At 40.1% G+C, this 19,562-nt stretch overlaps 1 protein-coding gene across 17 annotated transcripts in view; it reads left to right on the forward strand.

Annotated features, from left to right (window-relative positions):
- Nucleotides 1–1,222: 1,222 nt before the first annotated feature.
- Nucleotides 1,223–19,562, forward strand: part of LOC119714524 (kinesin-like protein KIF27) — a 29,381-nt gene continuing 11,041 nt past the window's right edge. For 4 of the 17 annotated variants that reach the window (XM_072031025.1, XM_072031026.1, XM_072031030.1 and 1 more), the window contains exons 1-15: nt 1,223–1,373; nt 1,842–2,090; nt 2,777–3,161; nt 5,035–5,235; nt 6,033–6,946; nt 9,441–9,583; nt 11,865–12,071; nt 12,746–12,906; nt 13,302–13,435; nt 14,004–14,159; nt 14,456–14,593; nt 15,269–15,474; nt 16,390–16,503; nt 17,538–18,385; nt 18,634–18,828. In XM_072031025.1, the coding sequence (XP_071887126.1) occupies nt 11,874–12,071; nt 12,746–12,906; nt 13,302–13,435; nt 14,004–14,159; nt 14,456–14,593; nt 15,269–15,474; nt 16,390–16,503; nt 17,538–17,723 (1,293 nt within the window). In that variant the 5' untranslated portion in view covers nt 1,223–1,373; nt 1,842–2,090; nt 2,777–3,161; ... (2 more) ...; nt 9,441–9,583; nt 11,865–11,873 and the 3' untranslated portion in view covers nt 17,724–18,385; nt 18,634–18,828. The other 13 variants (XM_072031028.1, XM_072031029.1, XM_072031018.1 and 10 more) reach the window with 11 other exon arrangements.

The following is a 19,562-nucleotide window of genomic DNA, read 5'->3' on the forward strand; positions in this document are numbered from 1 at the left end:
ACCTCGAGTACTGTGTGCAGTTCTGGGCACCACAGTATAAAAAGGACATGAAACTGTTGGAGAGTGTCCAGAGGAGGGCTACGAAGATGGTGAAAGGCCTGGAGGGGAAGACGTACGAGGCACGGCTGAGGGCACTGGGCCTGTTCAGCCTGGAGAAGAAGAGGCTGAGGGGAGACCTCATCGCAGTCTACAACTTCCTCGTAAGGGGGTGTCGAGAGGCAGGAGACCTTTTCTCCATTAACACCAGCGACAGGACCCGCGGGAACAGGGTTAAGCTGAAGCAGGGGAAGTTTAGGCTTGACATGAGGAGGGGGTTCTTCACAGAGAGAGTGGTTGCACACTGGAACAGGCTCCCCAGGGAAGTGGTCACTGCACCGAGCCTGACTGAATTTAAGAAGAGATTGGACTGTGCGCTTAGTCACATGGTCTGAACTTTTGGGTAGACCTGTGCGGTGTCAAGAGTTGGACTTGATGATCCTTAAGGGTCCCTTCCAACTCAGGATATTCTATGATTCTATGATTCTATGATTCTATGATCATCTACTTCATTTTTAAATTGTGTTTGTCAGGCTCCGGGGATGGCATCTGAAAGAGTTTTTAAGCACTAAATTATTCTATTCTATTCTATTGTGTCTTTTTCCGCCCAGAACATGAAGACCAGCTTCTTTTAGAGCCACCTTTTTTCCACTAAATCTCTCAAGAGCGAATGTATTAGCCTAAAATGTGTTTGGTAGATTATTATTTTTTTTTTTTTATGTAATTCTTCTTTAGTTACCTAAGGTAATACAGTGTAGTCAGTTCCAATATAAATAAATTATACTGTATCTTTTTGATTTCTCCCTCATTCCCCCAATTCCAGCCCTGTCTTATGCTTTTTGAGCCAAAAAAACAACACTTCTGTGGTTTAATGATATGAATTATTGCTTGTTTGATCAAACAATGTTTTCATGCTACTTTCCCAGGAAACTGATAATTAAAAGAAGCCAGCTCAGTAGAATTGCAGACATGGCAATGGAATCTGCTATAATCAGTTCAGTCCCTACCACTGCCTCTCGTTTTGCCTTACTCCAACTGGAAAGTGAGACTGATTCAGAGCCTGGAAAAGGCAGAAGTGGCCGACGTGCTGGTAAATCGGGGGCCGGGGGCCGGGGGCTGCCCCCCGCTGCCCCCCGGTGTCCCCTCACACCCACCCCTCAGCCCCCGCTCCGCCCGCGCCCTCCTGCCGCGGGGGGCCGCTGTGCGCGGCGGGGCGGCGCCGCCGAAGGTTGCGGCCGTTGCCTCGCGAGGCGCTGTCACCAGCAGCGCGGGCGGCCCAGGCGCGGCCCGCCGGCCCCTCAGCCCGCCCGGAGGCTGCCTCCCGACGCCCGGAGCAGGTTTGGAGCGGGGAGCGACGGGGCCGGGGCCGGGGCTGGGGCTGGGGGGAGCCGCCCCACAGCGCCGCTGAGCCGGCATTTTGCTTGGTGTTTGTTTGGGGAAGTAGGAAATGGGATCTCTCCCCTCCTCCGCCCCTCCCCTGCCGCGACTGGTTTGGGTGTCATTTTGGGAGGGGCGGGGGGGGAGTCAGTAAGTCTGAAGTATCTGCTCGTGATTGCCGTGCCCCTTCTGAAATGAGCAGGATTTCAGGCTCTTGCTTGCGGTGTCAAGAGTTGGACTTGATGATCCTTAAGGGTCCCTTCCAACTCAGGATATTCTATGATTCTATGATTCTCTTCCTTGGCTTCCCGCTGCTCGGTTCTGTACAACAAGGCTTTTTGTCAGCTTCCCAAGTTTCTCGGCTCGGGATGGACAAGCCCTCAGTGCAAATGGGTGTGAGTGAAATGCCAGAACTCTTCTCTTTGCAGCCACGGAAGACTTGTGTTTCAATCTGGGTGCATTTGCATGCAGGCGGAATTGGATGTGCTTAGCTGGTGAGTTCTGCCAGTTGGGTAACGGAGCCAAAAGGCTGCGTGGGAGTTCAGCAAGGAGGAAGTTCAGCAAACTTTCCTTTGCATGGCAAAGCCTCCTTGACTGAGAATCAGCAAGAGAAGAGCAGAAGATGTGTTTGGGATCCGGCAGCATTTGATACCCATCGAGGCTTTGGAGTGTTTCTGGTAGGCATTTGTAAAGAAATCCTATTCGATGCTTCTTCTTGTGCTTCAGAATTAACAGATGGGGGGCAGTATAAGGAGCCACGGTTGCTGAAATATATAACTAATAAAAAATAGTTACCGATGGGCATAAACAGACGGATTAAAATCAGAGGAATGCTTGGTGTGTAGTAATCACAACTATTTAAAATCATACCCACCATGTAAGCAACACGACAGCTTTCTGTGCTTCTGAAATTCTAAATACTTGGCCCTTGTAAGCAGAAGATGGCTTTCAAGCACGTGTGTGTCTATAGGTATAAATTCAGGATAAAAAGGTTTTGTTTGAATAATTTCTGTTGCCTATGCATCGGTACTGTAGCAGTGAGAAAATAAGGTTCATTGTAAGTCTGTGCTTTATCAACAGTTCATTAACAAGATCTTACACTATTGTTGCTTCATCCGGCACTATAACATCCAATTTGGTCTGACCACTTTCAGACCAAAGGTTAAGTCTGCTAGCTTAGAAGGTAATACAAGCAAAATTAGTTTCTGCACTGGTTTAACAGTTGTTAACATATCTGCTTTTTTATCACAGTTCCTTTCCAGGGTGTAATGATGCTTGTGTATTCTTTGGGAAACTCTTCAACATTCTGTTTCATCAGGGAGTTAATTCTTTCTTCTTTAACTCAGAAAACATTTTTTCTTAGGTGCGGAAAACTGCAAATGAGGTGAACAGAGGAATTGTAACAGATCTTCCTGAATACTGAGTGGGGAGCACAGAGATGGAGGCCGGCATGGAGGAGATCCTGGTTAAAGTTGCAGTAAGGGTCAGACCTCTGCTTTCCAAGGAAGTACTTCATAACCACCAAGTATGCGTGAGATTAGTCCCAAATACACAACAAATAATCATTGGGAAAGACCATGTCTTCACTTTTGATGTTGTATTTGGCAAAAACTCAACCCAAGAAGAAGTTTATACAGTTTGCATGAAACCTCTTCTAGTGTCTTTGGCTGAGGGGTATAATGCTACAGTATTTGCATACGGACAGACAGGTTCTGGGAAGACTTACACCATTGGAGGTGGTCACATTGGTACGTTGTAAAAAGTCATTTTGTGTGTGTGTGTGAACAATGTAGTTCTGCAAATTAAGTCTTTAATACATAACAGATGATGCTTGAGAATTTTTAAGAGATAATGAAAAAATGTATAGCAAAAAAAGACATATATATTCCAAAGTTTATGTGATGGTTGTGTTCTAAACACAAATTCTGTGTCCATTAGGCTATGCCAAAAGTATGAGAGAAAAAAAAATAAAAAAGTGCTCTTTCCCATTCTCTATTCTAACAGGCAACTTACCCTACTTTCTGAAACACAGTGCTTTAGAAATTTTTGCTCCATTTATCCTACTTAGAGAGTATCTGCTTTAGGTAATTGTATGAAGCAAACTGACACTTGGACTTTTTTCAGAGACTGGCAAAGAGATTTCATAGATAAATTTAATGGAATAGAATCCTAGAATGGTTTGGGTTGGAAGGGATCTTAAAGATCACCCGGTTGCAACCCCCTGCCACGGGCAAAGATGTCACCCACTAGAGCAGGTTGCCCAGGGCCCCATCCAGCCTGGCCTTGAACACCCCCAGGGATGGGGCATCAACAGCTTCTTTGGGCAACCTGTGCCAGTGCCTTGCCACCCTCTGAGGAAAGAATTTCTTCTGACTATCTAATCCAAATCAACCCTCTTTTAGTTGGAAAGCCATTCCTCCTTGTCCTATCATTACAGCACCTGCCAAAGAGTCCCTCCAGAGTCCCTCCCCAGCTTTCCTGTAGGCCCCCTTTAGGCACTGGCAGGCTGCTGTAAGGTCTCCCCAGAGCCTTCTCTTCTCCAGGCTGCCCAGCTGCAACTCCCTCAGCCTGTCTTCGTAAGAGAGGTGCTCCATCTCTCTAAGCATCCCTGTGGCCCTCCTGGACTCTCTCGAATACTTCCACGTCCTTGTGCTGGGGGACTCAGAGCTCCAGGTGGGGTCTCACGAGAGCAGAGCAGAGGGGGACAATCACTTCCCTCCCCCTGCTGGCCATGCTGCTTTTGATGCAGCCCAGGATGTGGTTGGCTTTCTGGGCTGGAAGCACACATTGCTGGCTCAGGTGGAGATTCTCATCAACCAACACCGCCAGGTCCTTCTCCTCAAGGCTGCTCTCAATCTGTTTTCTGTCCAGACTGTAGTTGTGCTTGTAACTGTTCCAGCACAAGTGCAGAACTTTGCATATTGGCCTTGTTGAACTTTATGTGGAATTCAAATTTTGCTTTTTTCAAGGCAGATATCTGAAACTCTACTATTCGACTTACTTGGTATTTCCAAGTCAGTGTTCCTCAAACACCTGAGACTGGAAACTACTTTTTTTTCTGTATTGGTTCGCAGAAGAATTCTTCAGCTTCTGCATGTATCCGATTTTGCTTTCTGACTTTCTCTGGAATCCTGTATCAGCAGCTCTGGTTATCTTCCCTTCCATATGGAGAAGTCACAATTTGTTTGTCTGTTCTGCTGAAGAAGAGAGAAGAAGTGGAGTAGCAGGAATTAGAAGACTTTCTGGATTTTTCTTGGTCCTTGATTCTGAATTTGAAACCCTGAAAATGATGTATTCATTCTTTCTGCATAAAGGATTTGCAGTTTTATCATTAATTCATGAGCAAGTTCCAAATATTTTTTTCTTCTAGCGTGATTTTTTACTAATTTAATTTTCTTTTAGTCTCATACCCGCAGAAAGTAGTAAAGTTCTGTATCATTTCCATGCATTTCTGATCAACAGAAAAGCAAATCTTTACATGAAAACTTGGGAAAACTGAGCTCTTCCTATTCCTTATTATATTGAGTGATAAACCTCGCAGACTTCTCTTTAGTTTTAGTCTTTGTAATTTGTGTGACAGAATGACTGCAAGTGTCTGTGACATCTGTGTTTCTATTTTAGCATCAGTTTCAGAGGATGAAAAAGGCATAATCCCACGGGCTACTCAGGAGTTATTTCAGCATATTTCTGAAAACCATAACATCGATTTCCGTGTGAAAGTATCTTATAGAGAGGTTTACAAGGAAGAACTTTGAGATTTATTGGAGTTGGAGACCTCTGTGAAAGATTTACATATCCGAGAAGATGAAAAGGGAAATACAGGTAGGATTTCAGCTCTAGAACTTTGTGCATTTGATTTCTGTTGTGTGCACAAATTACTGTTTCCATCTCTTGAAAAGAGAGCTTATCGACGACTAATACTAGACGAAGTCACGTTTTTAAAATATCAATTCAGTTTAGCTGATCTGAAGCAGCCTTCATTTGAGATTCCTATGAACAATATCAATGTTCCTCCAGAAGCAGCATCAGGTGGTAAGGTAGTACTGTTACTGTTTCTGCAAATTCAGCATAGAAACACAATTGTGCATGATTATTCAGTTGAATGAATGCTTTAAGATTAAGCCTTTGCTTCTCACTTCAAAGTTATATTTGTTAAGCTACTTATGCTGTAAATATCTGCTTCCATTCCACTAAGAACTATGTTCTTAACATAGGCTGGGAGTCACTTTTACTACAAACTTTCAAAATTTCTTATTTTTTTTTTAACTGACAAAGTAAGCTTTGAGCTAGGTTTGCTCATACTTTTTTTCTAGATAGCACTAGGTTGCAAATTGCATAAGACGATGTGTAAACACCTAAGTCTGTGTATTCTGTTTACGATATTGTTTCAAATGCTGTGACAAAATACACCCATATATTCTATTTCTGCAGGTTTCAGATGTGCTGTACTTCGTGCTTTCCACCTACTGTTTTATTTTATTTGGCTGTGTGCTACGACCTTATAATAATGCAGGCTTGTATGCTTGTGTGATTTGTGTTTATAGATTGACTCTTCATAATTGCAGTAAACTTTTACTGAAAAGTTTAAAATTAATGTAATTATTCTGATTTTCTTTTAGTGTTTGAAGTGATTGTTGGTGCTAAGGAATTCCAAGTAGAATGTGCAGATGAAGTGATGAGCCTGTTGGAAAGTGGCAATGCAGCTCGTCACGCAGGCACAACACAAATGAACGAACACTCTAGTCGATCACATGCCATTTTTACTCTCAGTATTTGTCAGAAACAATCTGCAGAGTCTCAAAAAAAATAGGGATCCACAGGATTCATCTTGGAAATCAGTCCAGATGATTGCTTCAAAGTTCCGTTTTGTGGATTTGGCAGGATCAGAGAGGGTGACAAAGACTGGAAATACCGGTGAAGGATTCAAAGAATCAATTCAAATCAATAGTGGTTTGTTGGCCTTGGGAAATGTCATCAGTGCTCTTGGAGACCCAAAAAGGAAAAGCGTACATATTCCATCCAGGGATGCTAAAATCACTCGCCTTCTGAAAGACTCCCTAGGAGGGAATGCCAAGACTGTCATGATAACATGTATAAGTCCATCCTCATCAGACTTTGATGAATCTTTAAATCCGCTCAAATATGCAAACAGAGCCAAAAACATTAGAAATAAACCCGTTGTCAACTACAACCCTGATCAAGACCGGGTTGATGAAATGGAACTTGAAATCAGATTGCTCCGAGAAGCTTTGCAGAACCAACAAGTTGGTGATCAGTGTTGACATGACTTAAATCAAGAAAGAACCCGAATCAGTTTGCTAGAAGAACAGCTCACCCGGCTTCAAGTTCAGTGCTTCAGCTACAGAAACTGTTTGGACGAAGCCTTCCCATTCCTGGTTGATTTGAATGATGATGTTAGCTTAAAAAGCAGGAAGCTCTCACCGTGCAGCAAATTGACACTGGAACTGGCACCATGCAAGAGTCCCATCATATCACAATTCTTCAGCTGAGGAGAGAACTAAAGAAATGCCAGGTATTTCATTCTAAGTTGATTGTTTAGGTACCTATGAACAAATCAGGAAAGCTAATGTGTCTGTCTTGTAGCAGGAGGAGATAGAGTTCCAACAAGTTAGAATTTTATAAAATCAACCTATTTTCATTTTTCACACTGAATTCTGGTAAGCCTGTAGATTGTTACCTCTCAGTTGCATACACAACTTCTGGCTTTCCTTGGTTCTCATCATCCTAAATTACAGCTCTGTTATTTATTCTTCATTTTTTTTTCTCTGGCTTATTGTAAAGCTCTGCTTCCCAGGTTCAAAACAGTGTAAGAGCTGGGTTTAAACTGAAAGCTACCCGGGTAAGCATGCCATCCACAGCTAGGAGGAGATGGTTAGGGAGATGCTAAAATAACAGGGCAATAAAGGCTCTTGAGCAGCTCTTAAGAGTTGTATTTACTTGAAAGATATAGGTTGTACAGAAAAGATAGAGTTGTACAGAAGTATCTGTCTTTAGAATGGTAAGACATAGTGTGTCTCTACTTTGCATTTGGCTCCTAAAGGTTTTCTGGAAGGCCAACTACATTTGGAAGTAACCTTCAATCACTATTGGATCACTTACCCAGAAAAACATCTGAAAAAAAATAACATTATAGTTTCTTTAATCTTTAGGCTCTTCTTTGAGATGAAAAATGAGGAGGGCCATCCTTATTTTTTTGTTTGAGAAGTGTATTAATATTAATATTATGATTGATGCTGAGATTTTACAGCCACATCTCACAGCACACCAAAGAAAGTAATTGGATTTAAATACCCACTTTGTAAGGTAGTGTTGGTTATGGGTCCATTATTTCCTTTGGGAGAAAGAAACTTGTCAAAACAAAATCAATAGATGAGAAACAGAAGTAAAGAAACAACTGGTGGAAAGCACTTTTGAAGGGAGCAGCTGATTCCCCAGAGGGCCATGCTGCCATAACCACAGGGACCTTGACAGCCTGGAAAGGTGGGCTGACAAGAACCTCATGAAGTTCAGCAAGGGCAAGTTCAGAGTCCTGCACCTGAAGAGGAACAACTGCAGGCACTCGTGCATGCCGGGGGCCACCCCGCTGGAAAGCAGCCCTGCAGAAAAGGAGCTGGGCGTCCTGGTGGCCACCAAGTTGAACATGAGTCAGCCATGTGCCCTTCCTCCTAAGAAGGCTAGTGGTTTTGTTGGCTGCACTAGGCAAAGTGTCACTAACAGGTCAACAGATGTGATCCTTCCGCTCAGTGAGGCCACAGCTGGAGTAGTGTGTCCAGTTGCAGTTGCAAACTGTGTTTTGTGGTGCGTTATACACAGCATAGGCAGCCAGTCAAAAGAGGTGATTCTCCCACCATATTTAGCATTGATGTGGCCTCACCTTGAGCATTGTGTGCTCAGGGGCTCCCCAGTTGAAAAAGGATGTGAAGATAATTGAAAGTGTACAGAGGAAGGCAACAAAGCTGGTAGAAGGGCTGGAAGGCAGGTCCTCTGAGGAGAGACTGAGAACACTTGTGTTGTCCAGTCTGAAGAATAGGAGGCCAAGAGGCGACCTCATGGCTCTCAGCAACTTGCTGAGGAGGGAAGGTGCTGGTCTCTGCTGCTGGTAACTGAGGGAAGAATGCATGGGAATGGCACAAAGCTGTGGGGGATGTCCAGTTCACGCCGGACATCAGGGAAAATTTCTGTACCATGAGGATGGTCAGACACTGGCAGCGGCTTCCTAGCGAGCTGTTTGGTGCCCCATGCCTGTCAGTATTCAGGAGGCATTTGGGCAGTGCCCGCAATAACATGCTGTAACTTTAGGTTAGTCCTGAAGTGGTCAGCCAGTTGGACTTGATGATCTTTGTAGGTCCTTTGCAACTTTTCTACTCCATTCCGCTTGATTCTGTTCAGTTCCGGGCTCCCCCATGCAAGAGATTCAGGGACATCCTGGAAAAAGTGCAGCAGAGGGCCACAAAGATGCTTAAGGGACTGGAGCACCTCTCCAATGAGGAAAGGCTGAGAGAGATGGGACTGTTCAGTTTGGAGAAGAGGAGGCTCAGTGGGGGATTTTAGCAATGTCTTACAAATACCTGAAGGGAAGGTGCAGTGAACGTGCAGCCAGGACAAAAGGCAGTGGGCATATACTGGAACACAAGAGCTTCTAGGCAAACATCTGGAAGCACTTGTGTACTGTGTGGTGGCTGTGGCTGTGCACTGGAACAAGTTGCCCAAAGAGGTGGAGTCATCCTCTGAGACCTGCAAAAGCCACCTGGACATGGTCCTGGGCAACCTGCTCAAGGTGGCCTTGCTTGAGCCAGGGGTTAAACCGGGTGACCTGCAGAGGTCCTTTCCAGCCTCAGCTGTTCTGTGATTCCATGGTGGGAGAATTTGCCATATATACGTCACAACTTTGCAGTTCCAATCACATCTTTGAACAACAAATAAATATCTGTATGTATTTAATTTTCCAACTTCAAGAATAACAATGCCTGCTTTTCCACTGGCTGAATTTTCCTTTTATTATCTAGCAGGCTCTAGCTATGGATGAAGAAGTATTCAGCCAGAAGGATCATGAGTTGAAGATATTGCAGAATCAGATAAAGACATTAATACAGGAAAATGAAGAGCAACTGGAATCTTTAAAAAGGCTGAAGAAACACATAGATTACAGGTATTTTTCCTCTGGCATATATTACATGTATCTATATCGAACCATCCGTCCACTCTAGGAATGTACTCATGATTTCAAGACAGATCCTTCAGAATTTTTTTGGATGTAAACACCTACCAGTCTTACAAGCACCTTGTTTGAATTCGAGCTGTATTCCCTAATGAGCTGAGATCATCTAGTGGGTGAATCACAATACTGTGATTCCTGAAGTTTGTGTATCAGCCTAACTGTGCCACAGCCTCCCTGTATGATATTAAGTGATTCATTCACCCTCTCTTTGCTTCCTGCCTTCCTCCAGATCTGTATTGTTGCTAAGTTGTTTCAGGACGATTCATGATTTAGGACTTGAAAGGCTTTTAAAGATTGTTTAGAATCTCAAAAAGACCATCAAGTTCCTACAGAATGCTTTAATTGAAAGGCTGTGTAGAAACATGCTTTGCTATGTCTTTATTCAGTGTGAGAGTAAAGTATTGTTGCCTTTTGACTTTTTAAGACAGAATTTCATCCTAGTATTCTGAGAGTTTACTATTACAAGAAGCTGAGTGACACAGTGGAAACACTGCTTGCCTCCTTCCCTCTCTAGATCTTGTATATGCTAATGAAATTGTAATGGGTAGTAAGTGAATAGCATTTCAAGATCCAGGAGACCATATATAGGATAGCTGATAGATCTGACTTTATAGGATGATAGATCTGACCTTTTTTAAAGGGAACAGCATAAACATGGCTAGTTAGTACGCTTCTCCTTATTCTCCTTTTTCTCCTTTTTCTCCTTTTTCCTCTTCTTTGCTGATGGCTTGGGGAGAGTCAATGAATGAAAGGTAAGTCTACTGGTCACCATCTTTTCCTTCCCTCTGTAACTTTTTTTCTGTTCTGTCATCTCTGGATAGGCTTTTTTTGTGTGTTTTCCTTTTTTAACCCATACTGCATATTGTCAGCTTATTAGACTGAAACAATCCATGCTTATAATACACATAGATGCTTATATAGGATTATGCTTCTAATTGTATCCTATGGAGGATACGAGGCAGATGTTATGAACAGAAACAGTTGTACTGTAGGCAAAAGATCGCAGCTCTCACCTTTACTTAAAAACAGACAAATCAGTATAATAATTAAATCAAATGCTTGTGTCAAATGGCTTAAAGTTGTATGCACAGGAAAGTGTCGTTTCAATGATACATGATAGAATTAGAACTGTAAAAGTAGCATGTAGATGTTTGTACACATGTATTTATGTAACAGGTTATGCACTATGGGGTTGTATGTACAAGGGCATAATGGACAGAGTCTTATAGGGATTAAAAAAAAAAAAGTTGCAAGGTGGAGTTACTACTTCCACAATCATAAAATGTATGGTATTCACATATATATTCTTTTTGCTATGACACAGAAATATTATGTATTGTATTCCAACAAAATGTCAATTTGTGGGGCATTGTCTATGTATGGGGAAAGGACTTGCAGTCTAAGAAGATGAGAAAAACAGAATAAATAAAAATATATGATTCAAAGTAGGAGAATGCATACTTCAGTTAACTATCTCTAGCTGTTATTCAAATTTCCTGTTGGTAGGCAAGATTTTCGATGTATTCTGAAAGGAACAGAGAAGACTGAAAATTGTATGGTCTTGGCCTTATGGATAAATCAGTTCAGTGAAGATATGTAATTTTGAACAATGCACAGAGATTGCTGTAGGAAAGGCAAGTAAGTTCTTCAAACTAGCATTACTGACAAATTTGAGGCTGGGTAGAAAAGAAAGTAACGGTTGATACAGGGGATCCTGGGGTCACGTACAATTTTATGAATGTTAATTAATAAAAATAATCTTTCAAGTTGGACCGCTCCAAGAGGAAGAGGAAGCCTACATGTATGTACATTTCATTCTTTAAACTCAGACCATGTGCTTCATTTGAACATTTTTCTTGAATTACCATTTTATTTATCCATGAACACACAAATAAGGCAAGCAAGGGCTGATAAATATGTCATCTACTTCTCGCTAGATGTCTAAATCTAGCTGACATAATTTATATAGGACAGGTCCTTTAGAGACAAAAATGTCTCAAAAAAATGATTGGAGTTTGGGGAGAGGTAAGATTCTACCTGTCATGGCAGAGAATTTTCAGTTTGTTGCAGAATTTGCCTGTGCACTGCAGAAGAATTTAGAGTTGGTGAATGATATACAAGAAGACTGACTGACCTTTATAATGAATTTAGAAAGGTATGATGCAAACCTGATGATCAGCAACTGTTTTTGTTTTTGTTTTTTTCATATGAGAATGAAAAAATGGTGGAACAGCAAATCCTTATTGATCAGCTAAAAGAAAAATTAGAGAAGTTGATGGTTGTGAAAACTTGGGACTTCTCAAGTGCTTGTGGAGATGGGCCTGCTGTTACGGCATCTGCAAGAAGGCCATACAGTGTCCCACTCCTAAAGAGTATGCTACACTCCCTTTACCCATCTTCAGGGACAGAGACAGGAAAGGTAAGGTCTAGCTAAGCATTACATTTTTTTTAACAGTTATCGTTCAATAATTCTATTTGGCGTGACAAATTATGGTGACCTATTGTCAGCTGCTGTTTAGCTTTGAAGCATTTTAGCATTGAAGACTGAAAAAGTACTTTCGAATGTCTTGCGACACATGCTATGTCCCAATTGTCCAAAATCTATGGGCTTCCATTTTGAATCCCAGAATGGCTGGAGTTTGAAGGGACCTTTAAAAATCATCTAGTCCAACTCTGCTATGGACAGAGACACCTTTCACTAGATCAGGTTGCTCAAAGCCCCATACAAATTGACTTAAAACACAGAATTTATCACAGTCATAAAGCTGTAGTCTTTAGTGATCTTTTTGTGCAATGCTTAACAGTTCAGATAGGAAGCATTCCCAAAATGAATGATTATTCTGTACTGATAAACTGAACATTTTGGGTAATAAGTTGGTAACAGTACCTTCTTTTGCACTTGGGACAAATGTTCTAAGCAGAACCTTCTCTTGCAAAACCTTCTGGTACACAGGTACTCAGAAATATTATTTAAACACCTGCAATTTTGCATACAAGGTCAGGTAGTGAAAGACTTTTCAACTGAAATACTATTGGAATATCTATAAAGAATTACTGAACTATTCCAAGTGTTTTCTGGGTGCTTTTTGGCAGGTGTATACCAGTCCCCCTGCTTTTTCCCTGGCTCGGATGATGGCAGGATTCCGTGCTCGTAGCCAGATGATACTGAGCTACATAGAAGATCAAGATGAAGTCCTTCACTGCCACCTCTCTGATCAGAGTGATGAAGAGAAAGAAAATACAGACAGTCAAAAGTAATTTAATTTTTTTTTTCTCATTACTTAATTAAGTAATTTTTTCTTTAATTTTTGTTACAGATAAATAGATAGCAAATATACTATTACTGCCTAATCCTACTGTAATGTGAGGCCATTTGTGATACTACTTAAAATAAATTTGCAGGACCAACTAGGCATATTATGAAACTAGTTTAAAAACCACATTTTTTTGATGCGATAAAGATTGCATGATCTTTGTTTTGGGGACATCATCCAACAAGATCAAGCAAGGGAAGAAGAAGGTGCAAATGCTTACGTAAGCTTTCTCAGTTTGGCACTCTTCTTTTTAATATCATGTACTTTATAGAAAGTTAGAAGAAAAAAAAATCCCTTTGTGTTTAGAATGTATCATGTTTTCCATTCTTTCTTAGGCATTCAATAAACCAAAGATGGACACGAAAACAGGCTTCTCCGTGCTTTCCCTTTGAGCAAAGTGACATGAAATGTCAAGTTGACAAGTCCAGCTTATGTGACAAATCTGTGCCACAGACTGATACAGCCACAGGTAAAATGGAAGTCATGAGAGTAAATTGTGTTAGATATAATATTAGAATATGCAATAATGTCTTTATCACATATAATTATTTTTCTCATCAAAATGTCTTTATTTGCTACAAATACTTTTTTCATGATAGCTCAACATAAATTTATTTTTAAATTATTTTCCTTTTCCTTTTCTGAAATTGACATCAGTGACCTTAATGTTTAAGTACTACTTACTAGCGAGAAAGCACGTGACATACAAGTCTAGTACTAGTTCAAGAAAAGGAAACATGCTGTTGTTTCATCAGAGATGCACTGAAAATGCTTAAAAATATATATATTTTTCTCTCTCAGGTTAGCATTCATTAGCATTCTTGAAATGCTAATGAATGCTGTCATTTCCATATTCAGACGGCAGGGAAAAGACTCTTTGTAATACTCTCTCCTTTTGGCTCTTTCGCTTCATTTGTAAGAATTCTATACATACTATATTTCAGATCACTGTCTTTTGGCTAAAGAGTGTATTCCTTTTATTCCTTTTTTATTCCTTTTTTTTTTTTGGTCTCCACATTGCTTTGTTTTCTTTCAAGGTGAAGAAATCGACTGCCTCCAGAAAAGTCATGTTTTTAACATGCAGAAGTTAAAGAATTCAGAGTTGAGACTCACTGAGGCCAAGCAAAAAATGAGAGAACTTGCACTTCACATCAAAATGAAAGAAGAACTTATTAAGGAATTAGTAAGAACAGGTAAGTGACTGAAAAACTGAAATGAAGACATTCGGAAATAAGCAAGAAAAAAGACAGAAAACTTCTGAAGACCTGCATATCTTAGTTTTCGGGTAATTTTCTTCTGCGGGAATACTTCTGGTAACTTACAGTTTCCTAACTTCTATGAATTACTTGCTATGAGTGCATTGAAGGCTGCAAATTTTTATTGTGTCCTACTCAGCTGTGATCTGCAGATTTGTTTGTTAAATATTTTTTTGTGTTTTGTGGCTTATTGTGTTCATCCACCTATAGTGTAATTTTTCACGTATGCTTAGTGCAACTGATCTCTTCATGGACATGTGTTTGTCACCCAGTGTCTGGGATAGGAGAGAAGATACGACACTGTGCTGGGAATGCTTGCATTGCCATCATAGCAGTAGAGAAGCAGGAGTCAGAAGTGGATGAGGGAAAAGGTCAGTGTCCCTGTTAGCCTATATCATTACACACCTGTCCTGATATATATATGCTTGCCAGAAACTTATCATTATGATGACCCTACAGATCTGTGCTTACCTGTTTCAATCACACTCTTCTAGTGTGTACATATTCTCCTGAGGCAGTCTTTTGGCATTGAGAAACATTGTGCGCCCCCAGTAACAGTACTTACGGAATCCCAAACAGAGCAAATCAGATTGCCCGAACAGGGCAAATCAGTAGAAACACAATCGAGAGTTTTTTGCTGATTACCAAGTTGAAAGCTGAGAAATATGTAGCATATTCTTCTGGGGAAAAACAAACAAACAAACAAACAAAAGCAAAACAACAACAACAACAAAAAAACCATAATAATACAGGCAAGCTATTTTGTCAAGGACTGCAGTAGGCAGAAAATTTTCACTTGATGTGGCACTCAGGTGTTACTTTCTTTGGTGACATCAGACGATTTATGAAGAGTTCAGATTTAAGATTCCTTCGTTCATCTATATTTCAGTGTTATAAGGGAGCTGTTTGTTTAGGTTTGGAAAATGTCTCAGAAATTTTTGGTTTAATCAGGATGAAGTAAGTAACGATTCAATTACAGGTTTAAGTAATACATTGCAAATTATTATCTTGCTGTTTTAAAACTATTTGGATATGATGTCTTTAAGGTAAGGATGCAGAGTGTGTAAGCAGGCAATATTCTTTGAAGATAACTAAACCGGAGCAAGAATCCGAGCAGGCCAAAATGGAACTGGCCGAAACTGAAAAACAGCTTCAGGAGCTGGAGAATAAGGAGCTGAGAGAGCTTCCTGAGAAAGCCAAGCTACAAAAAGAGTTCCGAAAGAAGATGGATGCAGCTAAGCTGAAAGTGCAGGTATTTCCAATCTGACCATTAGGATTTGCAAATTCCTGTCTCAGCATCACCTTTGAAATCCGTACACTCTGCTTGTGAAACTCTCACCAGCTTCCCACAATTGAAGCTAGTTGGATTGAAGTAGCCAATGAGAACCTTCACACAGTTATACCCACTACTATTTAACAACTAAGTAGTTAGATAGTTCTGTCTTTGATGATTTTACGAAGGCTCAGAGACCTTAGAAATAATGTGTGATTGTTGGGGCAAAGTGTAGCAAGTCTTGCTCACTGTCCTAACTCAGTGAAATAGAGAATTAACCTGAGTCAGGTTTTAGTTTTAAGTTTTCCTGTTGTTAAGCTGAAATTTTCCATGAACATTCAGGCCTTACAGAAGAAGAAGCAAGACACTAAGAATCTGGCTTCTCTATCTAACCAAAGTGACAAACGAGCAATAGAACTTGAGCAGAACGTGGCTCAGATGAAGCATCAGCAGACCCTGCTAGAGAAAAGACTGCGTGAGGAGAGTGAAAAAAAGAAGCAACTAGAAGCAGAGCTTCAGCGGGACCAGCTACAAATTAAAGCAGGATTCTTTCTGTTTCCTTATGACAAAGAATAAGATCAACCAGTTTGACCTTTGTTTTCCCAAAGGCAATGTACTGTACTACCAGATTTTGTCCTTTGAAGTAATTGCTTACTTGACACTGAAGAAATTGTGTATAAGTATTTTCACAGAAATCTTCATTCTTCCTTTCTCTTCAGCTATGTTTTTAAATGTTATTATGTGATGTCTAGCCCTGAGTTGCAATTTTGCGTGCAATTTTGCATGTTCAATATTTCTGATTTCATGATTGTGTAGATTCTGTCATTAAATGTGTTTGAAAAACACACTGATAGAGGCAGAAAGAAAGTTTTGTTTGTTTGTTTTTGTTCATAGGAACTTCAGCTTAAGATGGAACAGCAACAGAAGATTCTTAAACTTAAAGACAGCGAGATTGCTGCATTTAAAAAGAAGAAAAATAACTCGGTGGGAACTTTACAGAAATCAGAGGTAGGTAATCTATTCCAAATCTGTGTGGACACTGAAAAGAAAGGTGTCTTTATTCACCCCGTGTCATCTTTGTAAAGCGTTTGGAAGAAGAGTATTCCGTCCTCCCTCCCCTGTTTTTTTTTTTTAAATTGTTATTTTTTTGTTGTAGCAAAACCTGAGACAAGTCAAGAAGCTCTTTAACTGGTTTTGAATGAACGAAAGGAGAGGGCTGTAATGTCTTTGTTTTTTCTATGACTTGTCAAAGGTAGTAATTCAGATAGCTGGAAATTCAACAAGTTTGGTTGTCTGGTAGGTTTGAAGGTGATTCTGATGAGCTCTGTTATAAATGTTGCACGGTTTGTTTGTTTGTTTCTTTTCCCATCTGACAAATATGACAGACGGCTATGGTTTTGGTTGTTCATGACAGTGTTAGAATAGTAGGTTTCCTGTGCAACAGTGCTATCTGCATGATTTCAGAACTAGACATTGGAACATGAGAGTTTCATGAGTTAACCAAAGTCTTTAGAGGTGAAAATAAATTTAAAAAATGAAATAAAAGCAACTTTTTAGCCATACCAGCAATATGCCCACTGATAAACCATTGCTTCAGAAGAGACTTAGAATAGACTCTGATAGCAGGATCAAAACTCCCATTTTTTCTTTCTTTCAGCATCACAGTTTCTCATCACAATGTGTTTTTCCACCAATCTTGGTCTTGGGCAAGAATCATGCAATGAGGATGGGCTAGCTGATTTCCTGTGGTACCTTTCCAACTTAGTTGTTGTCATTCTATATATGACATCTATTTATATAACTGTTTGTAGGAAAATAATACATTTCCTTAAAAGCATCTGATAAAATTGTTTGCATAAGATGTAGTAATATAACATTGCTGAGCCTCTCCTTAAGTCAGTCCTATTTCTGTAGTATCCTGAATCAGGATTCTGTTGAACAATTAATGTTAAGAATTGAAATGTTGATTTCTCACGTTTTATCAGTTACTCTAAAAGAGGAAAAACATAGTCATGCTCTCTGGATCTCTGTTTAAATTGTAGAAATTAGAAGAGCAAAAGAAATGGCTGGATGAAGAAATGGAAAGAATTCTTCAACAGCACCAACAGTTAGCGGAACTAGAAGAAGATTTAAAGAAAAGAGAAGCCATTGTAGCTAAAAAAGAAGCATTATTGCAAGAGAAAAGCCACGTAGAAATCAAGAAACTGAGATCTAGCCAGGTGATTTAAGAAAAATAAAAAAGAAAGCAAGCAAGAAAGCAAGCAAGAAAGCAAGCAAGAAAGAAAGAAAGAGAGAAAAAGAAAGAAAGAAAAAGAAAGAAAGAAAGAAAGAAAGAGAGAAAGAGAGAAACAAAGAAAGAAAGAAAGAAAGAAAGAAAGAAAGAAAGAAAGAAAGAAGGAAAGAAAGAAAGAAAGAAGGAAAGAAAGAAAGAAAGAAGGAAGGAAAGAAAGAAAGAAAGAAAGAAGGAAGGAAGGAAGGAAGGAAGGAAGGAAGGAAGGAAGGAAGGAAGGAAAGAAACTTAACACAATTGTAGAGCTGCCTGAAAAGACTATGGGAGGAGGGCAGACGGATAACAGAAGAGGTTTAAGCCATGCAACTTGTATTTGTAGCGCTGCCATTACATTATTGTGTGGCTTGATCAAATCAACATTTTAAACATGAATAATAGAATGTAATAACCTTTATTTACATGATATCCTCGAAATTCTAACAACAAAACAAAATCTGACTTCCAAAGTTCTGTTATTGCAGCACATTAAATAACGATATCTAAAAAATTGCTCAATGCCTGCAAACTAGAGAACGTGGCAGAGAAACATTCTGTATTATTTACTTTGGCTACTGAGAAACAGAAATTGAAATGTCATTGTCACCGTAATGACTAACTCATGTAAGATATGTAGAAAACTGCACATTGCTTTTCTTTGTTTTCTTTCATCTTTTGATTAAATAGTAAATTTTATGGTAGCTATCTACTTAGCCTAAATGGCGTCCCTTTACAAGAAGTAGACAGGTCTTCCACTTTAGGATGCGACAGTCTCATGTACATGTTTATGGGGAAGGAGTTTTATACTTACGGTTTCTTTCATTCTTCCTCTTATTTCTTTCTCTCTCTCTCTCTTTTTTTTTTTTTTTAAGGCTTTAAACAAAGATAGTATGAAATTGTCTACCGCTTAAGTATGCTGGACCAGGAATTGTGTGATAAAGGTATGCAGCTTCAGGACAGCACTACTGAAGATAAGACAGACATTCTGGAAAAAATTCAGGTTCTTCAGAAGGAAAGGGATCAGCTACTCAGAAGAAGAAATAATGTGGATGAGAAACTGAAAGAAGGTAACTGAAAAGTGTTGTCAGCTGAAGTAAGTAACTATCTCTGAGATACATCAAAGTTTTAGGCAATGTTTAGGCAATGACACCAGGAGGGGTCATCTTGAATTACCTTACGTAATCACCTTAGACTAATCACCTTATTACCTTAGTCTTTCCCCAAATGTTTTCGTGCTCAGTCTCAATTCCTCCTGCCTCATTTACACACATAGAGCAACTAAGATTGATTCAAGTGCATCCTTCCCCTTGGGAGGCAAATAAAAGGTCTAGTGCCTAAAACATTCTTCTTGATTTGTTCTAGTTGCTTGCACCAAACTGTAAGATGTTGTTGCAAATACTGGTTTCCTAAATGTGTTAGCTCTTCTCCTTTGTCCGGCATTTGGTAAGGCCTGCCATCCAATATCTCCAAAGGGGCTTAGTTTGACCAAGTTTACCTAAATTATGTTACTTTGGTGAAAAGCGCGTGTTTTCACCACAATGATATCACAACAACTCAGACTTTGGTGAAAAGAAGTTGCGATTTCTTTATGCGTCTCTCATGTACATGGGAAACCAGTCTTCATGACAAAAGTTTTGGAATCACAGAATCACACAGAATCACAGAATTTCTAGGTTGGAAGAGACCTCAAGATCATCGAGTCCAACCTCTAACCTAACACTAACAGTCCCCACTAAACCATATCCCTAAGCTCTACATCTAAACGTCTTTTGAAGACTTCCAGGGATGGTGACTCCACCAC

Source organism: Anas platyrhynchos, chromosome Z, assembly GCF_047663525.1.
Source record: "Anas platyrhynchos isolate ZD024472 breed Pekin duck chromosome Z, IASCAAS_PekinDuck_T2T, whole genome shotgun sequence".
Classification (NCBI taxonomy): domain Eukaryota; kingdom Metazoa; phylum Chordata; class Aves; order Anseriformes; family Anatidae; genus Anas; species Anas platyrhynchos.